At 37.8% G+C, this 19,229-nt stretch overlaps 2 protein-coding genes and 1 pseudogene across 5 annotated transcripts; 1 reads left to right on the top strand and 2 right to left on the bottom strand.

Annotated features, from left to right (window-relative positions):
• Nucleotides 1-600: 600 nt before the first annotated feature.
• LOC145158795 (uncharacterized) lies at nucleotides 601-2,049 on the bottom strand (annotated as a pseudogene).
• Nucleotides 2,050-11,866: 9,817 nt separating this feature from the next.
• Nucleotides 11,867-14,369, top strand: LOC145161707 (uncharacterized). 3 transcript variants are annotated; one of them, XM_079081312.1, is made up of 7 exons: nucleotides 11,867-12,041; nucleotides 12,121-12,316; nucleotides 12,699-12,781; nucleotides 12,909-12,970; nucleotides 13,123-13,218; nucleotides 13,328-13,748; nucleotides 13,829-14,369. In XM_079081312.1, exons 1-7 carry the CDS (start codon nucleotides 11,948-11,950, stop codon nucleotides 14,023-14,025), a joined length of 1,149 nt encoding a protein of 382 aa, XP_078937438.1. In that variant the 5' UTR covers nucleotides 11,867-11,947; the 3' UTR covers nucleotides 14,026-14,369. The 3 variants fall into 3 exon arrangements, with proteins under 3 accessions (XP_078937438.1, XP_078937437.1, XP_078937436.1); XM_079081311.1 differs by having other exon boundaries at nucleotides 12,882-12,970; XM_079081310.1 differs by having other exon boundaries at nucleotides 12,870-12,970.
• Nucleotides 14,370-14,859: 490 nt separating this feature from the next.
• On the bottom strand, nucleotides 14,860-16,362 carry PTAC7 (plastid transcriptionally active7). Of its 2 annotated transcripts, none has more exons than XM_079081313.1 (4): nucleotides 16,176-16,362; nucleotides 16,025-16,081; nucleotides 15,887-15,940; nucleotides 14,860-15,380 (listed from the first exon to the last, which is right to left on the bottom strand). In XM_079081313.1, the coding sequence occupies exons 1-4, from the start codon at nucleotides 16,236-16,238 to the stop codon at nucleotides 15,036-15,038; spliced, it is 519 nt and encodes a 172-aa protein (XP_078937439.1). In that variant the 5' UTR covers nucleotides 16,239-16,362; the 3' UTR covers nucleotides 14,860-15,035. The 2 variants fall into 2 exon arrangements, with proteins under 2 accessions (XP_078937439.1, XP_078937440.1); XM_079081314.1 differs by having other exon boundaries at nucleotides 16,162-16,360.
• Between the last annotated feature and the right edge of the window lie 2,867 nt (nucleotides 16,363-19,229).

The following is a 19,229-nucleotide window of genomic DNA, read 5'->3' as shown; positions in this document are numbered from 1 at the left end:
TATGTTATGTGATTATGTATGTTATTGCATGGAAGACCCCGGGGGGAGCCCGTGGCAATTGGACGTAAGACCATGTGGGGTAGCCCATGGCATTCCTAGGTAAAGACTATGTGGGGTAGCCCATGGCACGTTGGATGTAAGACCATGTGGGGTAGCCCATGGCATTCCTAGGTGAAGACCATGTGGGGTAGCCCATGGCACATGTAAGACCTTGGGGGAGCCCACGGCATCCTTACATGTTTATGTATGCGTGGCTTATGTGATATAGGTAGCTTTTATAGCTAACAGGATATGTGATATGTGGATTGTTTGTGTGGTATGCTCTGGGAAACTCACTAAGCTTCGTGCTTACAGGTTTGTTTATGGTTTCAGGCTTGGTTTTAAAAAGCGTAATGCGCCCTAATGCGCTAAAGCCTTTGGGGGCCGATGCGCTAAGCGCTAAGCGAAAGCGCTCGCCTAGAGCACACGATGCGCCAAGAATTTAAAAAAAATATAAAAAGATATATAAATACCTAAAAATAGTTTTAAATACTTAAAATATCCAAAAATCATAGTTTCATAGTAGTATCATATTAGATCCTAAATACTAATAAGTTATAACTAGAGATCGTCTAAACTATCATCATCTTCGTCGTCAACTTGGACGACACCATCTCCTCCTCCATCATCACTATAGACACCGATATCTTCTTCCACATCTTCATCTACCAAATGTCTATGAGATGGTTGAACGGTTGTTTTTCCCTTATTAACGCCCGATGTTCCGGTTCCATCATTTTGTACTCTTGATGCTCTAGTTTGATAACTAGGCTCATAAGCACCGGAGGCATGAGCTACATCTCTCCAAGTTAAATCTTCACCAACAAATACCGCCTCATCATCACTCCCATCTTCCATTCTTCCCATCAACCACTCGTTGCTTTAATCAATCTCTTGTAGGATAAGGTGATCGTTCTCTTTGTCTTTTGCCCGTCGCTCCAAGGACCGATTGAATTTGACAAACACCATGTCATTCAATCTCTATTGTGCCAATCTATTTCGTTTCTTTGTATGAAGTTGCAAGTAAGAGAATCAAAGAAAGTAAGAACACAAAGCAGAATTTCTATAAAAAAAACAAATTTTTCAGCAATAATAAACAAATTCCAGCAAAAAAAAAAAACAGATTTTCTGAAAAAAAAAACAGTTTTTCTGTAAAATAGTAAGAAAAGACTTACATGTTGAAAAACACTCCAATTTCTTTCACAACTTGTAGCACTACAAGCGAGACTAAGAACCTTTACAGCAAATTTTTTTAGATTAGGAGTTGAAGATCCATATGCTCCCCACCAATCAACTATAAAAAACAAAAAAAAAACATATAGTCAGATTATAAATTAGAATTTAGAAGAAAAAAATAAGTTGGAATTTACCTGGTGATTTTGTCTCCCTATGTGTAACAGCCATAGGATTACCAAACAGTCCTTGTGCATTCCGATATTTGTCCAACTCTTCTGAAATCTTGTCTTGAACTTGTTGCTCGGGAACAAGCCTCATAATGCAATCATACAAACCTTTTTCCACTTCTTCACAAGCTATCCCACTAACATCTTTATAAAAGATTCCCGGGTTCAAGAAGTGTCCCGCCGCATGCAAAGGTCTATGTAATTGACATTCCCACCTGCGATCTATAATTTCAAAAGTTGTCTTGTAGTCATCCGGTCTCGAAAAGCTATCACGAATGGCCTCCTTAGCCCTATCCATGGCCTCATAAATGAAGCCCATGGCCGGATATTTTTCTCCATCAACAATCCTAAGAACCGTAACTAGGGGACCCGTCAACTTAAGAGCATAATGCACATTTCTCCAAAACATGTCTTGCATAAAGTAGGTTTTTACTTTTGTCCCCCTCCCGTCTGAAGACCACTTAGATGCTTCCCACTCTTTAGAAAGCACCATATTCCTCAAATTGGCTCTCTGTTTGTGGATTTGGGCAAGAGTGATGAAAGATGTTGCAAATCTTGTGATAGCCGGCCTATGTAAGTTTCTTTGGTTTGTGAACTTTCTCATCATGTTCACAAGAGGCACATGGCTATATATATACCCAATTGCTAAAATCGACTTCTTTAATGCACTTTTCACCTTTGGAACTTGTTTGCCAATATCTTCCAACATCAAATCTAGGCAATGTGCGGCACATGGTGTCCAATATAGATTTGGTCTTTTAGCTTCCAACAACTTCCCTACAAAGTCCACACATAAAAAGTAGAAGAAATTAGACAAGATATTAGCATTCATAAAAGATAAGAGATTAAGTTTGAAAGTTAAAAATTTTACCCGCCTTCACATAAGCTGAGGCATTATCGGTCACCACTTGTACCACATTCTTTTCACCAATTTCCTCCACCATTTTATCAAGAACACGGAACAACAAATCTGCATCTTTTGAAACATCGGAAACATCAAGTGACCTCTTGAATACCGAACCCTTTGGGGAGTTCACCATGAAGTTGATGATGTCTTTTTGCACTACAGAATCGCGTCATCCATCGGATAATATAGAACAACCTTTTTCAGCCCATTCTTCTTCATGTTCCAAAAGCTGTTTTTGAACATCTTTTACTTCGTTATTCAGTATAGGCACTCTTAACTCATACATAGATAGCGGTTTCAACCCAGGACCAAATTGTCCAATAGCTTCAATCATAATTTTGAAGCTATCATACGTATCGGCATTGAAAGGAATGCCCGCATCGAAAAACCATCTCCCAATGTGACGACAAACTTTATCTCTAAGGTCCTTTCGACAAACTTCATTGATGGTTTGTTGTTTCCCATCCTTCTTCTTACCTTTCATCGCGTCTTGTGGGTTAGGAGTATAGTACATGTCAATTTGGCCTTTTGTTCTTGGTTTTTTGGGAGGGGGCATCTTGCTACTACCGCCTACTTCAATAACATCTTCCTCCTCATTTTCAATGCCCTCATATCCATAAGCTTGTTGTTGCATCCGAAAATTTGCTTCCATATGTTGTTGTGCCTTTATTTCACCCTTCTTTTGCATGTATGCCCTAAGTTCTTCTCGAACATGCTCCGGACAATTTGGGCATTTCTTTGCGTCTTTATGACCACCAATTAGGTGTATTTTGAGGCGGTATACTCCTCCTTTCGTAACTTGTCCACAAAAAGAGCACGTAAAATTGTTTTTATTATTTGGATCTTGAACACCATATCTCCTACCTGGGTCATCCGAAACCATTCTGTAAATAGTAACAAAACCAAAGTTAACAAGTTAAGTAACACTGCATTAACAGTTTACCAGTTAACACTTTAACAACATTACAAATTCACAGATCACAACATAATTTCATAACAATTAAAACACTTAATTGACACTTTATTTAACAAATAACAATTTAACAGCACATATACAGTCATACAGATTACATATTTACATCATTAATACATTTACAGATTACATCATAATCATTAATAAATTTACAGGGGAAAAAGAATGTTACGGAATACAGAGTACATATATTATATATAATATATCATATATGATATTATGAAGAAAGAAAGATCAAAAGAGATGTATATAACACTTTCTGCATCAGTAAATAATATATTATATAATATATAATACTATATAGTTACTGTTACTCTGTTACATACGTGATCATGATTCATGATTCATGAATGCATAATGAAAAGTTAAGAGTTGATATAAGAGTAGAACTAGAGTAGAATGACAGAAAGTATAGTACCTTGATGTTTAGTGGAAGACTGGAACACTGGAAGTCTGGAAGTACAGTTGCGTTGAAGAAGATGGATGAAGATTTGGAATTCTTGGAGAAAACGGTTGGAAAAGATGGATGAAGATTTTTTTTTTGTTGCCGCCTCTGAATTTTTGTTGTGCGATGTGCGACTTTTGGTTTCCAAGAGTTTTTTATTCATTTATTTAAACCTAATGGCCCACCATCTAATTAAAAGCCCGTTACTCATTAAGGCGCGCTTAAGCGCCGCTTACCGTGTCACAAAAAAGCGCTCAAAGCGGTCCGAGTCGAGCGCCTTAAGGAATCGCATCGCATTACTAGGTCTGAAGCGCTTATGCTGATCGCATTGGCGCCTAGCACTTTAAGCGCGCCTAGTCGGCGCATTTTTAAACCAAGGTTTCAGGTATCATTGTTTCGGGAAGGATGGGCTCGGATTGATCGTAGTGCACACACCTATGATTTCCGCAATGAATGATTTTGGGACAAGCTCTTATAAATGATTTACTTGACTATGATTTGAAATGTTTGAAATAAATGGTATCAATGTTTTAGTTATATTAAAAATGAAATTTTTACCCTTGATTTTTGGGTCGTTACATAACAGATAGTGGCATACCAGACAATTATCACAAAGACAACCATCTCAACTATAATCACCTACTAGTGGGCCGATATTGGTGCCTTAGACCCACTTCTACTGGAAGGACACTCACTTCACACTGCTGAAGTACTACAGACAAAACTCTAGTTGCTGGATGACAGATTCCCGAACTGTCAACATCAAAATAACACCCAATTAATAGTTGGGTTCCAAGACATAACCATAAGTCCATAAGTCATGAGTTTACGATTGTCATGAGTTTACGGTTGTCATGAGTTTTCGGTTGTGGGCAAGGAGGGACTCGGTGAGTTACACAGGTAACTCGTCGAGTAGATGAATTACTCTGAAACGCGACGAGTTACTGGATGCACTCGACGAGTTGAGGTCAACATGGACTGTTGACCTTAACCGGTGACCTTGACTTTGACCAGGATTGACCAAGGTTGACTTTAAGGGCAATTATGGGATTATGACAAGTTAATCACATGATGCTTATAAGCAGTTGAGTTGGAGCAGCATGTGGGACAAATCTGATTCTAGCTTGTCAGTTCAGCGGTGCCAGGTGAGTCTTCTCACCATACCAATGGGTCTAAGGCATCAAGGCCAGCCCATGTTATGTTATGTGGTACACTAGCTGTAGTAGAGATTTGTGGTATGGTAGTTAGCTTTATGCTAAGTGGTATGCTAGTGATTATATGATATGTGATATGCTAGTTGTCTTTGTGATACTTGCATGGAAGACCCCGGGGGAGCCCGTGACAATTGGATGTAAGACCATGTGGGGTAACCCATGGCATTCCTGGGTTAATACCATGTGGGGTAGCCTATGGCATCCTTACAGGTTTATGTTTGTGTTATGTGTAGATATTTATATGATATATGATATGTTATGTGATTATGTATGTTATTGCATGGAAGACCCCGGGGGGAGCCCGTGGCAATTGGACGTAAGACCATGTGGGGTAGCCCATGACATTCCTAGGTAAAGACTATGTGGGGTAGCCCATGGCACGTTGGATGTAAGACCATGTGGGGTAGCCCATGGCATTCCTAGGTGAAGACCATGTGGGGTAGCCCATGACACATGTAAGACCTTAGGGGAGCCCACGGCATCCTTACATGTTTATGTATGCCTGGCTTATGTGATATAGGTAGCTTTTATAGCTAACAGGATATGTGATATGTGGATTGTTTGTGTGGTATGCTCTGGGAAACTCACTAAGCTTCGTGCTTACAGGTTTGTTTATGGTTTCAGGTATCATCATTTCGGGAAGGATGGGCTCGGATTGATCGTAGTGCACACACCTATGATTTCCGCAATGAATGATTTTGGGACAAGCTCTTATAAATGATTTACTTGACTATGATTTGAAATGTTTGAAATAAATGGTATCAATGTTTTAGTTATATTAAAAATGAAATTTTTACCCTTGATTTTTGGGTCGTTACATAACAGATAGTGGCATACCAGACAATTATCACAAAGACAACCATCTCAACTATAATCACCTACTAGTGGGCCGACATTGGTGCCTTAGACCCACTTCTACTGGAAGGCAACTCACTTCACACTGCTGAAGTCCTGCGGACAAAACTCTAGTTGTTAGATGACAGATTCCCGAACTGTCAACATCAAAATAACACCCAATTAATAATTGGGTTCCAACACATAACCATAAGTCCATGCTTGGAGTAAAGGACTACTTTACCCCTAACTTAGCTTGATTCACCCAAGGACCAATCCAAAGGCCCAAAAGTCGAACAATGAACCAAAGCCCAACATATGGCCCAATTTTCCAAATTAGGCCCAAACCTCTACATGGTCTTACCCTAAGGCCCATCCATTTATTCCAGTCCAAAAATATGGCATTCCAATGGTCCAAAATCTCATAATCATCAAGGCCCAGTTATGGCCCATCTATGGTCCAATTTTCCAAATTGGGCCCACACCCTCACATGGGCCTTACCCTAAAGCCCATCCAAATATTCTAGTCCATATACATGTTCTTGGATAGCCCATCAATAGCCCAATCACCAAAACCCAATATAGAGAGGCCCAACTCAAGGCCCAAAGGAAATTAGGGTTTTCACATAAAATGACGATTAGGGTTAAGTGTTCCTACTTAATCCATTAAGTCCATCATCTTACTAGGTAAATCATATGGTGAGATCGGGTGTAATTCATAATTCAATTCCAATGGCCCAAAACGCGGGTCCCGATAAGTCCAAACCAACAAATCCAAAATTAGGGTTTTCTAAACCCTAATTAGGGTTTCCAACCTAATCGTGTGCCCATTAGTCAAATGGTTAGGTTTTTAGGTCAATTAATGTTTCATTAGGTCAACTAGGGTTTCCTTAGGTCAATTTTGGTTTCATTAGGTCGAGCACCACCCACTGCCACCTCTAGGGGTGTTCAAAAATATTCGTATCCGAAATTCCGAAATTCCGAATCCGAATTATCCGAAAAATTAGATATCCGAATTTTCGGATATCTGATTTTTCGGAATCGGAATTGGATAGTGTTTTTCAGAATTTTCGGATAATTCAGATATCCGATATCCGAAAAATTTGATTTTAGTTTATACATTATTTATTATTTTAGTCACATATGTCTTATGATATGAATGTTAGTAACTAAAACATGTTTATAATACCCTTAATTAAATATCTATATTACTTCATATGCATTTCTAATTTAAAAATATGTCTTTTTAATTTAAAAACTTCATATGTCTTTCAAATTTTAACAAAATTTCAAATATTCGGATATCCGATTTCGGTATCCGATTCCGTATCCGAAATTTCGGATATCCGAATTTCGGATATCCGAAATTTCGGATACGGAATCGGATACCAAAAATCAACTATCCGAAATTTCGGATATCCGGTTATGAACACCCCTAGTCACCTCAGGCGGTGGTGGTCGACTGCGGCACCCGGCGGCAGCCACCACCTCACGGTGGTGGTAATGGTTCTAGTCCAATCATGTCTAAGCATCCCAAAAGCAATCTAAACACATGCAAAGCACACCGCCACCCAACACGGTGCCTGGTGGTGGCTGATGGCGGCAGCCACCACCCTATGGTGGTGGTTATGAATTTCCTTGATTATTCTAGTCACTAATTACAATTATACAACACAATATCCCAAAATAACCACACACAATAGGATACACATGTACCCTCAACCACCCTTATGGCAGCAGGCGGTGGTAGAGAGTGGCAGCCACCACCTCACGGTGGTGGTGGTGGCTTTTCTCGCGAATTTCGGCCAAACAACCACCTATACGGCATACTCTCTAGTGGCAGAAGCACACCCACACGTTTGCTCGGAAAATAAACCCAGCCACCCACCTGGTGGCGTATGGCGATGGCAACAGCAGCACTAGCGGCAACAGCGGCGTCTAACGAAAGGAAGAGAAGATAGATGGTGGCAGCGGTTCTCACGGTGGCCACTCGACCTCGCCGGAAGGAAAGGCAGCTGCAAGAATGGAGATGTGCGCAACAATGCAACAGTGGAACGGTGGTGCATCTTCAACCGATAGTGGCGGCTCATCCATAGGTTCGCTTATCCGGCAGGGATAGTCACGGCGTCCGACGATGGATGCGTCTTCGATCGGCAGCAAAACGGCGCCGGTGACTTCTCGGTGGTTGACGACGGGTGCTCCGGTTTAACAGGTAAAGAGGTTGCGCCGAAAGTCATAGGAAGGAGGGTAGTGGCCGGTGGTTAGGGGTTATAAGGTGGCGGCTGATGTATAGCATTAGGGTTAGGGTTCATGGCATGGTGACGGGTTTATATACCCGGTTATGATCATCTTCCCCATATTTACATTTCCATCCCCTTTCATCCTAATTCCTTTCAAATAAAGTTTGTAATTTACCCTTTTAGCCCTCAACATTCCGAATTCATTTCAATTTAGGTCCAATACTTACCAAACAGCCCTCCGCTTTGAGAATCTTTTGCAAAACTAATCCAGAAATTACCTTTTTAACCCCCAAAATCTTAATTATGACATATTCAGCCCTTCCTTCTCTTTTTCTTTCAAATTCATTCCAAATTTACCCAAATAGCCCCTCCTCTACAAAATATTTTCAATATAAGTCCACGAACTACAAAACGAGCACAATTGATTATCCTTTAGCCATATGCTCAATTATTCATTCCACTATGAACCCCAAAAGCACTCTTTAAACCTCCAAAACAAATTATAACGCCAATTACACACTATTTCACTAAACTCTTTATTTAAATATATACATATATCGAAATAAAATACATGTCCCATTAAAAATAATTAACGAAATCACGAAAATAAAAAGTTGGAATACATGTCCCATTAAAAATAATTAACGAAATCACAAAACAAATATATACATATATCAAAACGGGGTGTTACAGGAAGTGGTTTGTGTACTTTTGGATTTTGTAGTTGGGTGTGTATGTACCGACCGGAGACTTTTGAAAAATAGTTGTTGAATGTATTTGAAATTCATTTTAACGAAAAGAAAATACATGTCCCATTAAAAATAATTAACGAAATCACAAAAATAAAAAGTTGGAATACTCATTTGTTTTGTATGTGGGTATAACTTGTGTTTTATAAGACATCGACTAATTGGTTGGTAACAAACTTGGATAACTAACATGAATATGCCTACCAAAAGTCATACATATTTTTGTAACGTCCCAAATTTCAAACAAAAATTTTATTTTAAAAGCATGAGTTAAACATCCAAAACTATTTTTTTTAAAGGACCTAAGTAACAAATTATGACACCAAGACTATATGAAGCTAACCCGACGCTTCCGCCGCTAGTTGGGGGTGTGACACCAAGACTATACCTTCTTGCATTTAGACATCACATCAGACTCAAAATAATACCATCAATACATTAAACCTACAACCAAGTCTACACTTTCATACGTTCAAGCCAAAAAAGACATTAACCTGAAAATCTACTCAACCATGTTTTAAGTAACGAATTACCGCAAAAAATCCAATTAAAAAATGGATTAACCTATACATCCTTGCTTGCATTGTAGCTTCTTGAATGGATAGTTGGAGTTTGTTCATAGACCTAAGTAACCCAGGTATCACTTCCATTGATCTATGACACGTGTGGTCATTATACCACCCAGCCCAACTGCACCTGCTCTCACTAAGAGCACAAGACCAAAATCACCTTCTAGGGTTACGATTAGACTATGAAGTGACAATAACAAGATGTCAGCTTCCACGGTGGAAAATCACCATTCTTCTTCGCGTTCTTAAGCTTCGTACACTTCACAGATGAAGTCTTAGAGGAATATGATGAAAAAGAGGTCAATATATAAGTAAATGTTATAAACCCTATGTGAAATGAAGAAAATCCCCTCATGTGCAAGGCACGTGGAGTATGTTAACGGTGCATTCAAACGGGCATCCACACTAAGGGCCATTTGTGTGCACGGTTTGCTTCGTAAGGACCATCCATGCGAAAATTGTTTCATAAGAACTATTTTAGGGACAAAATGAAAAGCTTAAGGATCATTTCTGAAATTTTGTCTATTATATATGGACTTACTATTACAAGGTTGGACATCATGTTTATAGTGAGCAGATTCATGGAATCACCCAAGCAAAGTCATTAGGAGATCGACTAGAAAAAGGTTCTTGGCGATATATTAAAGGAACATTTGATCATGGTATTACACAAAGGCGGTTCCACTATGGTGCCTATAGTGGCACCGACAACCCATATTTTTTCGGACGCGGTGTAAACTTTTTTTAATTTCTCGTTTTTTCTACTATTGTGCCACTACGTAAAAAAAATGTGTCACCGGCAACACCTACTACAAAATCTTGCGTCTGCCCCTGGTATTACATATTAGAAGGTTGCAAATCCGAAGTTAATGGTGTATTGTGACAGTGCCTATGGTGGGGTGGGGGGATATCAACGATAGCAAAAGTGCTTTCTGGTTATGTCTTTAGTTTGGGTTTAGGTGTGATTTCATGGCAATCTAAGAAACAAAAAATGGTAGCTGAAGAATTAAAGTTCCCTCAAAATGAACCAACAATAAGTTGTTATGACAATAAATCAGAGATAGCACTAAGAACTCATTATACACTGGAAAAGCAAGCATATAAGGATCAAATATCACTTCATTTGGGAGTTAGTACATACCATGTGAAGAAGTTGAAGTCAACTTTTGCAAATCAAGTGATCAAATTGTTCACTAAAGTTCTAAAGCTAGGTTGGAGATTTGTAAAGATGAAGGCTAGATTGGGCGTAATCCAAGTCTAGTTTAATTAAGGAGGAGTATTAGGCTATAGGGAGTGGTAACATGTTTAGCATATTGTCACATCATATTTTTACCTGCCACCTAGTTTCATATACACTTGAATTCTGGAAAAAAAATTAAAAAAAAAACAAATGAAAAACAACCAATCATAATCCTTTGATTTAAAAAAAACAAAACAAAAGGAAATTGACCAATACGAGCCTTCCTCTCTTTAACCTCTCGCTAACCAGGTAGCGAGGTTATTCTAACGAGTCATCTAGCGAGGGTTACGTCCTACAGGGTGATGATGGGGTAAATACCGAGCTGGAGACGAGCTTGACTAGCGAGTCATTCCTTTCGACCATAAACTTAGTAAAACGTCTGAACTGGATTATTAATATATATGTTAGTTATGCAATGACACTTATGCTACACATCGGGGTGACACACGTGTCACAACGGCAAGAATATAGCTAAAGGTCGTCGACTCTTATTTGAACACTTGTCCATTATTTTTTAACTTGGCCGATTCATAAAGGTCGCTATCAACTATGACTCCAAAAACTCTTCCGGTTCTGCAGTTCGCATATGCAAGCTTTAACTCGTGAGGCCAGAATCGCATGTGCTTGTAGTGCATTTATCTTATGTGATAGTGATGAATCTTGGCCACAATTTTAATATCCATATCTTACTTTATGACTCCAACATAAAATCTAATTATTTTCAACTTGGCCCTTTTAGATTATTTCTTATACAAATTTCAACTCAATTTATGTAGAATTTTCATACGGTAATACTATTTTATCTACAACTTATATCTATTTGCTCATTCATTGTTGATGAATATTTTATATATTCAATTAATTAATACTAATATATGTAGGTGTCTTTATTTGTTTGTTTTGAGATGGGTGTATTTGACTACAAAAGGTGCTAAAATAAAATAATAAAAAAACAATCAAGTGGTCGTTTGACTTCTTTTTTATTCTTTTAAAAAGATTTATATAAATGCATTTTTTAAAAATAAAATAATATAACTTATATTTTCTTAATTTAGAAATAAAAAATAGAAATTGAAATGTGATACAAAGGTTTGACACGCGGGTTGACTGTGTATTTTGACCAAGCTGCCACTGCTGACCATCTTACCTGGTTACGTGTCGTCCTGTCCGCTATTTTATCCTCATTTTGAAAGGGAAATTCCTCCCTCCTTCCCATTTCTTTAAAATGAACATATCTATTTATTTATTTATTTTCGTTATTTTCTACAAAAATAAACTACAGCTCAGACAACACCCACCTTCCCTCTCCTCTCTGAAAATTCTGGTGAGAAACGATGCCGTACTGCAACGTCGGAACTACCAACAATGGTATCAAGATTTTCTACAGAACCTACGGCGGCGGACCAGTTAAAGTTCTCATGATCATAGGTATCTATCTATTACTGTTAGTGTACCCTTCCCTAAATAAATTATGATCTTCGATTTACGTGGTTGAATTTCGTGTCAGGATTGGCTGGGACACACGATTCATGGAAGCCACAAATCGAGGGGCTGGTTGGGACGACGCAGGCGAATGATATTGATGATATTTGGAGCTCCGAAGACGGTGTGTGCAATGGGAATGGGAATGGGATAGAAATTTGTGTTTTTGATAATCGAGGAATGGGTCGAAGCTCTATACCTAAAAACAAATCCGAATACACGTACGTAAGCCTGTTGTCATTTCAGTAAAAAATCATCAGAATTTTATGTCTTATTTGTGTGAATTTTTGGTGCATAACATTGGATTCCGGGTGTTCATAGCGTAATTGAACTCACTGAAGAAAAAAAAACTTTTACACTTAATCGTTCCAGGCGATATTAATTATTTTAAGAGTAAATAATAAACAATCAAATTTTGGAATAATGAATGAAGTTTCAGTCAAAGAAATTAAAAAAATTGTAACTTGTACTCGTCTCGTGGTATATATTTCATCATCTATTATCTTTTTCAATAATGAATATTTTCCAAACAAATTACAACTTAAAGTCAAGTTCCAACCAAACAGCATATGGATAATGTTGAATGTTGAATGTTGAGCGCAGAACTAAAATCATGGCTGCAGATGCAATATCTGTAATGGAGCATTTAGGTTGGAAGAAAGCTCATGTATTTGGGCATTCAATGGGTGAGTCATAAATTTCTTATACTTATATTTTGTTTCAGTATATTTATTTAATTATAATTGATACATTGATACATACAAATACAATAAGGTGGTATGATAGCTTGCAAAGTGGCTGCTGTTTTCCCAGATAGGGTTCTGTCCTTGGCTTTGCTAAATGTAACCGGTGGAGGCTATGAATGTTTCCCCAAGGTACACACACACACACACACACACACACTACACTACTAGTAGATTGATTGATGCCACTCCTTCCTAGATCACCTTTTCTTCTCTTTTTATAAAATAATTTAATTGATCATTGATATCATCATCTACTAATATGGTGAAAATGTTTGATGCAGTTTGATCGTCAAACCTTATCCATTGCAATGCGTTTCTTGATGGCCAAAACTCCAGAGCAAAGGGCAGCTGTTGATCTGGACACTCATTACACACAGGTTAGGTTTCATTCTTTTATACCATTTCTCCATATGATGATGATGTTTATATTATCCATTATCCATTATCCTACATACAGTTTGAACCTCACCCCACGTATCTATGCAGGAATATCTTGAACAACACATTGGAGTTAAAACAAGAAGACAGGTATTATATCAAGGATATGTGGAAGGGATATCAGCAACCGGTATGCAGTCAAATCATGGGTTTGATGGGCAGGTCAACGCCTGCTGGACACACAGAATTTCTAAAAAAGAAGTTGAAGTGATTGGCAAGAATGGTTTGTTGATATCAGTCATTCATGGGAGGTGTGATGTGATTGCTCAAATATCTCATGCAAAAAGGCTTGCACACAAACTTTATCCACTTGCAAAAATGGTAGAGCTTCCAGGAGGTCATCTTGTGAGTCATGAGAGGAGTAAAGAGGTGAATGAAGCTCTACTGGATTTGATCAAAGCATCAGAAACCAAGACAACCCCATTTGACTGGACTAATTTATCCCCAAAGCCAAACACATCTACCTCTAGTAAGTATATTACTACAACAGTCTTTGAAAAGATAATTAATTAATGAATATGAAGAATAGACTGTTGTTTTTATTCTCAGACTGTTGGACATCATCATCTAGCAGCAGATTAAATTCAGAGACAGAAAGCAGCAATTCTGGGATTGCAGAAAAGATGAGAATTATGATTTTGTATATATTGGGCTTATTTTTGGTGGTATTTGAGTACATAAAAAGAGCAAGAGTTTTGGGATGTCTAAAGCCAATCAGGGTAGGCTCAGCCTCAGCCGTCACATGATTTGATTTGATGGAAAATATATTGACACTTGAAACTCGGAATGAAACCTAATTGAGATTACAAGAAACAAGCATGGAGATTGATACCTGCTGCGTAAGAGACTCGTCTGAACTGGAGGCTGAATCTGCATAATATGTATATGCCCACCACAAAACATCTCCTTAAGTTGATTTATGAACTCAAGAGAGAATATTACCTTACCTGTAACATAATATTCCAAATGGAACAGTTTTAGCAAATATGCCATTGGAATATTCTGAATCCATATCACCTATGTGATGTACTTTCAGCCATACAATGTAAAAGTTGTATCTAATTAATATATAAAGGGATTTTGCTGCTCATTTTTCCTATACAGATTAAGCACAACAATATGCCAAAAGACTGAAAAATATGAAAGATGTATGTATCTTTGCAACTGAACAAGGACTGGACTGGTAATCAACTGAACATCAAACTAAGTCCATTCATTTGATTTCGACAAACTTGGTTACAAAATAATTCTTAGCTACCAAAAACTAATGAAATTGGACCACAAATCATACTACTACTATTGTTGTGCCCCCCCCCCCCGCCAAAACTGACCAATCAGCATTCAGCAGAGGTGGTGCCAATAACATAACATAACTAAATCAAATATGAAACCATAAATGAGCTGAAGCTAATTGGCTGGCTGCTTTTCCTGGTGTTTCTGTAGGAGGCATGGAGTTATGTAGAAGACCTGACCTATAAGAAGACAATGACAAAGTGACAATGGAAGCAGGATACAAGATAACAAGTTACCCTAAATTATTTTATTATTAAAAAAAAAAAAAAAAAAAAAAAAAAAAAAAAAAAAAAAAAACCTACGATACATTCATAAAGTAACTTGGCAAAATCCATTTTACAAGATGGGTGGGTGGGGATAATGATATGCTATTTTTTAGTTTAGTGGTTATCCATCCTCCCAGAACTAAAACATAAAAATATTACAGCTACAACAAATCCAAATCCAAATCCAACTAGACTAACTAGTCATCTTGTTGATGGGTATCGGTATCTGCTTTTGTGATATGCTTGAAGGGGTCGGTTCGCATATAGGCTTCTGGTCTATAAAACCCCATCTCATTCATTCTATTGCTGATTGCATGAAGTATTGCTTTCTTTTTCCCTCCATATTCATCTTTGTTGTTTTCCACCAACTCATTCGCCTCAGCAGCCAAATTCCTCACAAAAACAAACACATTATCCTCCCACAGCTTCAGCCTCTCTATGTCATACCCCACCAGCTTCCCAGTCTCCCATATGTCCCTCACCTGCTCTTCCACAAACGGGGTTCTTTCCTGTGCGTATCCAATCATTTCATCTTTTTTCGTCTGCATTTTTAAAATTACTCATAACATTTAATCATAATATCATCAATAAAACCAGACTTCACTCAAACAGTTTTAGACCATGAATACACAAACAAAAAGTAACTTGTTCATCCTCAACTCACATACATACCCAACCCACCCATCAAACACTTGAAACTTCACATTTTATGTTCATCCATGCTTCATCCTAAACTCAAAACTCACCACAACTATAAATTAAGTAAAAACTGTATCAGAAATGCTTAAATAATGTACAACAGATCTAGTAATCTTTTTTTTTTTTTTTGGGAACCGAGGGAAGAACTTATCGATCCTGGATAGATCTCAGGAAAAATCATGAAAATACCTAAATAATATCCAAAACAATATCTTATGGTGATAATTGTGTGATTTATGATATATTCAAGGTTGGACAACTTTCACATCAACAGATAACAATGAACCTCCCGGAATCCCAAATCCTAAAATACATACAATCTAGAGCCATAAGTTAAGAGAGTTGGTACCAATTTTCTTCTCCTCCATATCCGCCGACGCCCACCGCCGACGTCCGGTGCGCCCTAGAAAACGAAATATCAAATTAGATACTGAAATACACATATAAACAAGGAAACAATTGATAACTACGTCCGTCTATCTATGACCTTGGATTGGATAGAAAGGTTGGAACGCCGTGTATGAGCTTGACTCAACTCGAGTTTCTGCAGAAAGATATTATTGAGGATTTTGTAAAAGTTATGATGATGAATAATGGCAGATCTTGAATAAGTTAAGATAAGACCATGGATTATTTACAGATGAATATAGTGAGTGGAGGTCAGTGAATCCAAAGGACTTCGTCGCTACTGCCATTGCCATGTCTAAATGTTGGAGCTCAAACTCTTATCTTCATGGGTTTCGTTTTTATAGCTCTGGAAATGGCAAAACCCCTGCTATCATATCGACGAATATTCAAGGGTTTAATCAGAAAAACTTTCCTCCACTCTTTTTAGTTTTTACACCATTTTTTTAGGGTTAACGATGATATAAGGTAACTATTTTTTGTCATTGGTTGGTTTTATAAGGTCATTTAGGATTTAGGTGAAGTTTGTCTTTTTCCAAAAAAAAATCTTTTTCAGATCATTTTTTGCCGACACACGTGCAATATTTTCTTTCTCGTAGCAGTTTTTTTTAAAGCTTCTGACTACAAACTTCTGTGCGTGTTCTGCGCAATGCAACATTTGACTTGTCTCTTCAAACCTCTTCAGCTTTCATTTTTTCCAATGATTTTTTTTTGTATAACTTTTTTTTTTTAACTTTGATTTTTTTTTTTTAACTTTGATTGACGGATTTGATACAATTTCTTTTTATAGTTTCCATAATTTTTTATAACTTGATTCTTTTTTAAAAAAAAAAAAACTTTGATTTTTTTAGTTTCTTTACCGTTTCTGTTAATAATATTTTCAGTTTTGATTTTTTTCGATTTTTTTTTTCAGTAGTGTAATTTTTTTCGAGAATTTTTTTGAGATACTCATTTACTTTGATCATGGCTCTGCCACTGCTCCTATGCACAAGAAGCAACAAGAAATACCAACACAACATGCAAGAAGTTCTAACATGGTGGCTTGGCCAACCCACCGCATCATTAGCGGTGTGGTGTTTACCGCACCACCGCGCTGCCATGTGACCCACCGCAGGGTGCAGTTCCTTGGTACACCAATTGGTCTAACGTGGCTAAAATGATGTATTGTATTTTTCCGTGTAGATATCATTGTATGATTTTAAAAAGTCATATTAGGTACACTCACATCTCGTTCCTTTCTTTCAATTGCCCTCGCCATCGATGTCGACGATTGTACATTTCATTCACTTCCTTCCTTCTCTTTTTCTATTCTCTCTAAGCTCCATTTTCCTCAATTTTATCTTTATTTGAGAACCCTACCCCCTGCGTGAACTAAGACACCATACCATCACTCCATTGAAAATTCGGCCACCCTCACACCACTCCTCGTCGTTCCCTGCTCTATCTCTTTGCTCCGCCAACAGACACATCAAGGGTTCATATCTCGTTGGTTGTTGTTCATCTTCCTAGATTCATCATGAAAATTAAAGTAGAATCATTTAGTGATGGAAACCTAACTTGACATTAGTGTTCCTAAATCTCAATTAAAAGGTAAGAATGAAGTCACAAACGATAAGAAGTACTATCATTAATGATAGATCCATGTGAGGTAGGATAGTACGTCATTACCCAAAACAAGGTTGAGTTAAGGGTTCTAACAAAGTTTGGGATACATCTAAGCAACAAAGATGTTGTAAAACTTTACCTATATGATCTAGAGGTGGTGCGACCTCAAATGAAGATTAATGGTTTATCTTCTAAATGGTCATGAAAAGGACTTAAACACATGGTCATATTAGCGCTCAGTGACAACGTATAGATGGAAAGGGATGTGTAGGGGTAAACCGAGGAGGTCACAATGTTCTTGGTTTAAACCTATAAGGATAAAATTGAATCAGTGTCCTCTTGTTTGTCCACATAAGCAAGGGTTTAATCTTTGTGACACCCAAATGACATCATTTTTCATAATGAAAGGAAACTTTCCAACTTCGGTGGGGGACTGTTGGAAATTATAAAGGTATAATAGCAAGTTTGGCTAATTAACCTTTATCCCATATTTGGGGGGGGGGGGGGCTTGTGTGGGTTTATATGTCTTTTCTCTTGATAGGTCTTCAAAGGCTTTAGGGATCAAGAGATGGGCCAATCACACACACACACAGAGCCTAGTCGTAGCGTAAGTATGCAAAATGGGGTGATTTAGTTAAACATGGCAATGACACGACACATCGGTCGTTGTGGGCTAAGGAGCTTAATTTTTGGTAAGTTCAGGTCGGGTCGGTTTGACCAACTCGGTCAACGTTGACTTCGCGAATAAGCAAATGGAATATTCCAAAAGCCTCCATAAAATACTAGATAAAATCAATGTCGCATCAGATGAGATACCAAATAACGACGTCATCGGATTTGAAATTCAAATTGCCACATGGCAGCATATGAGTAATTGTTCGTCCTCATCATATCTGCTTTTTGGGGGATTTGGTTTTCCGTATTCATTATAAATAGGATCTCTCAGATCCCATTTATTCCACACCTCAAAATCGCCTTCTATTCTCCCCTATTTGCGTTTTTTGTAAACAGCAAAATCCGAAACATCCTGAAATTGGATGTTACAGAAGCTTACAGCTTTAGAGTGTCACACCCCCGAACCGGAACGGTGGAAACGTCCGGGGCGGAGGACGTCCTTGTACAGTATCATAACAATTGTATATAAATGAAACATAGCAACGCAAACATTCATACATTAATACTAAGCTGTCACACCCCAAAACCGGAACGGCGGAAACGTTCGGGGGTGGAGGACGTCATGTTCAGTATCACAACAATGCAAAGTAGTAAACAAGCAACAACATCATCCATTGCATTAATAATATAATTTCATACAAGTGTGTTCTGTCAAGTTATATAGACACCAAAAATAATATACATCAAAATAAATATGAGTCTTGAACGAGCTCCATCTTCGCAAAAACCTGGCTCTGGTACCTGTCTACTGGCGACCTGAGAATACAAGTTATTTTGAAAGAGTTTATTAGCTTTAAAGCTGGTGAGATCATAAGTATATTATTGTCTGTAGTTGTATGAAAGTGTTTTGTAAGTTGTAATTGTATATGTTTGTAATTGTTTGAACTCTCCTAGAAAACCCTATGTTTCCTACTAAAAGTAGCCTTCTACCAAGGCATCTAGTATCTGTGTGTGTGTCTCTTGTAAGAGTGTGTATTTTCCCAAATCCGACTATCATTAACCAAAAA

This window comes from Lactuca virosa, chromosome 2 (genome assembly GCF_052849685.1).
Source record: "Lactuca virosa cultivar CGN04683 chromosome 2, Lactuca_virosa_CGN04683_v6, whole genome shotgun sequence".
In the NCBI taxonomy this organism is placed as follows: Eukaryota; Viridiplantae; Streptophyta; class Magnoliopsida; order Asterales; family Asteraceae; genus Lactuca; species Lactuca virosa.
The sequence above is the reverse complement of the archived record's forward strand: the minus strand, read 5'-3'. Positions and strand labels throughout refer to the sequence as shown.

Bases quoted from the DNA above. Each gene is read 5' to 3' on its own strand.
- LOC145161707 (XM_079081310.1), top strand. From the start codon at position 11,948: ATGCCGTACTGCAACGTCGGAACTACCAACAATGGTATCAAGATTTTC. The intron at 12,042-12,120 runs GTATCTATCTAT...ATTTCGTGTCAG, and splicing joins TAAAGTTCTCATGATCATAG to GATTGGCTGGGACACACGAT. The intron at 12,782-12,869 runs GTGAGTCATAAA...AAATACAATAAG, and splicing joins TGTATTTGGGCATTCAATGG to GTGGTATGATAGCTTGCAAA.
- PTAC7 (XM_079081313.1), bottom strand. From the start codon at position 16,238: ATGGCAATGGCAGTAGCGACGAAGTCCTTTGGATTCACTGACCTCCAC. The intron at 16,082-16,175 runs GTAAATAATCCA...ATCTTTCTGCAG, and splicing joins TCCACTCACTATATTCATCT to AAACTCGAGTTGAGTCAAGC. The intron at 15,381-15,886 runs GTACCAACTCTC...TTAAAAATGCAG, and splicing joins TATGGAGGAGAAGAAAATTG to ACGAAAAAAGATGAAATGAT.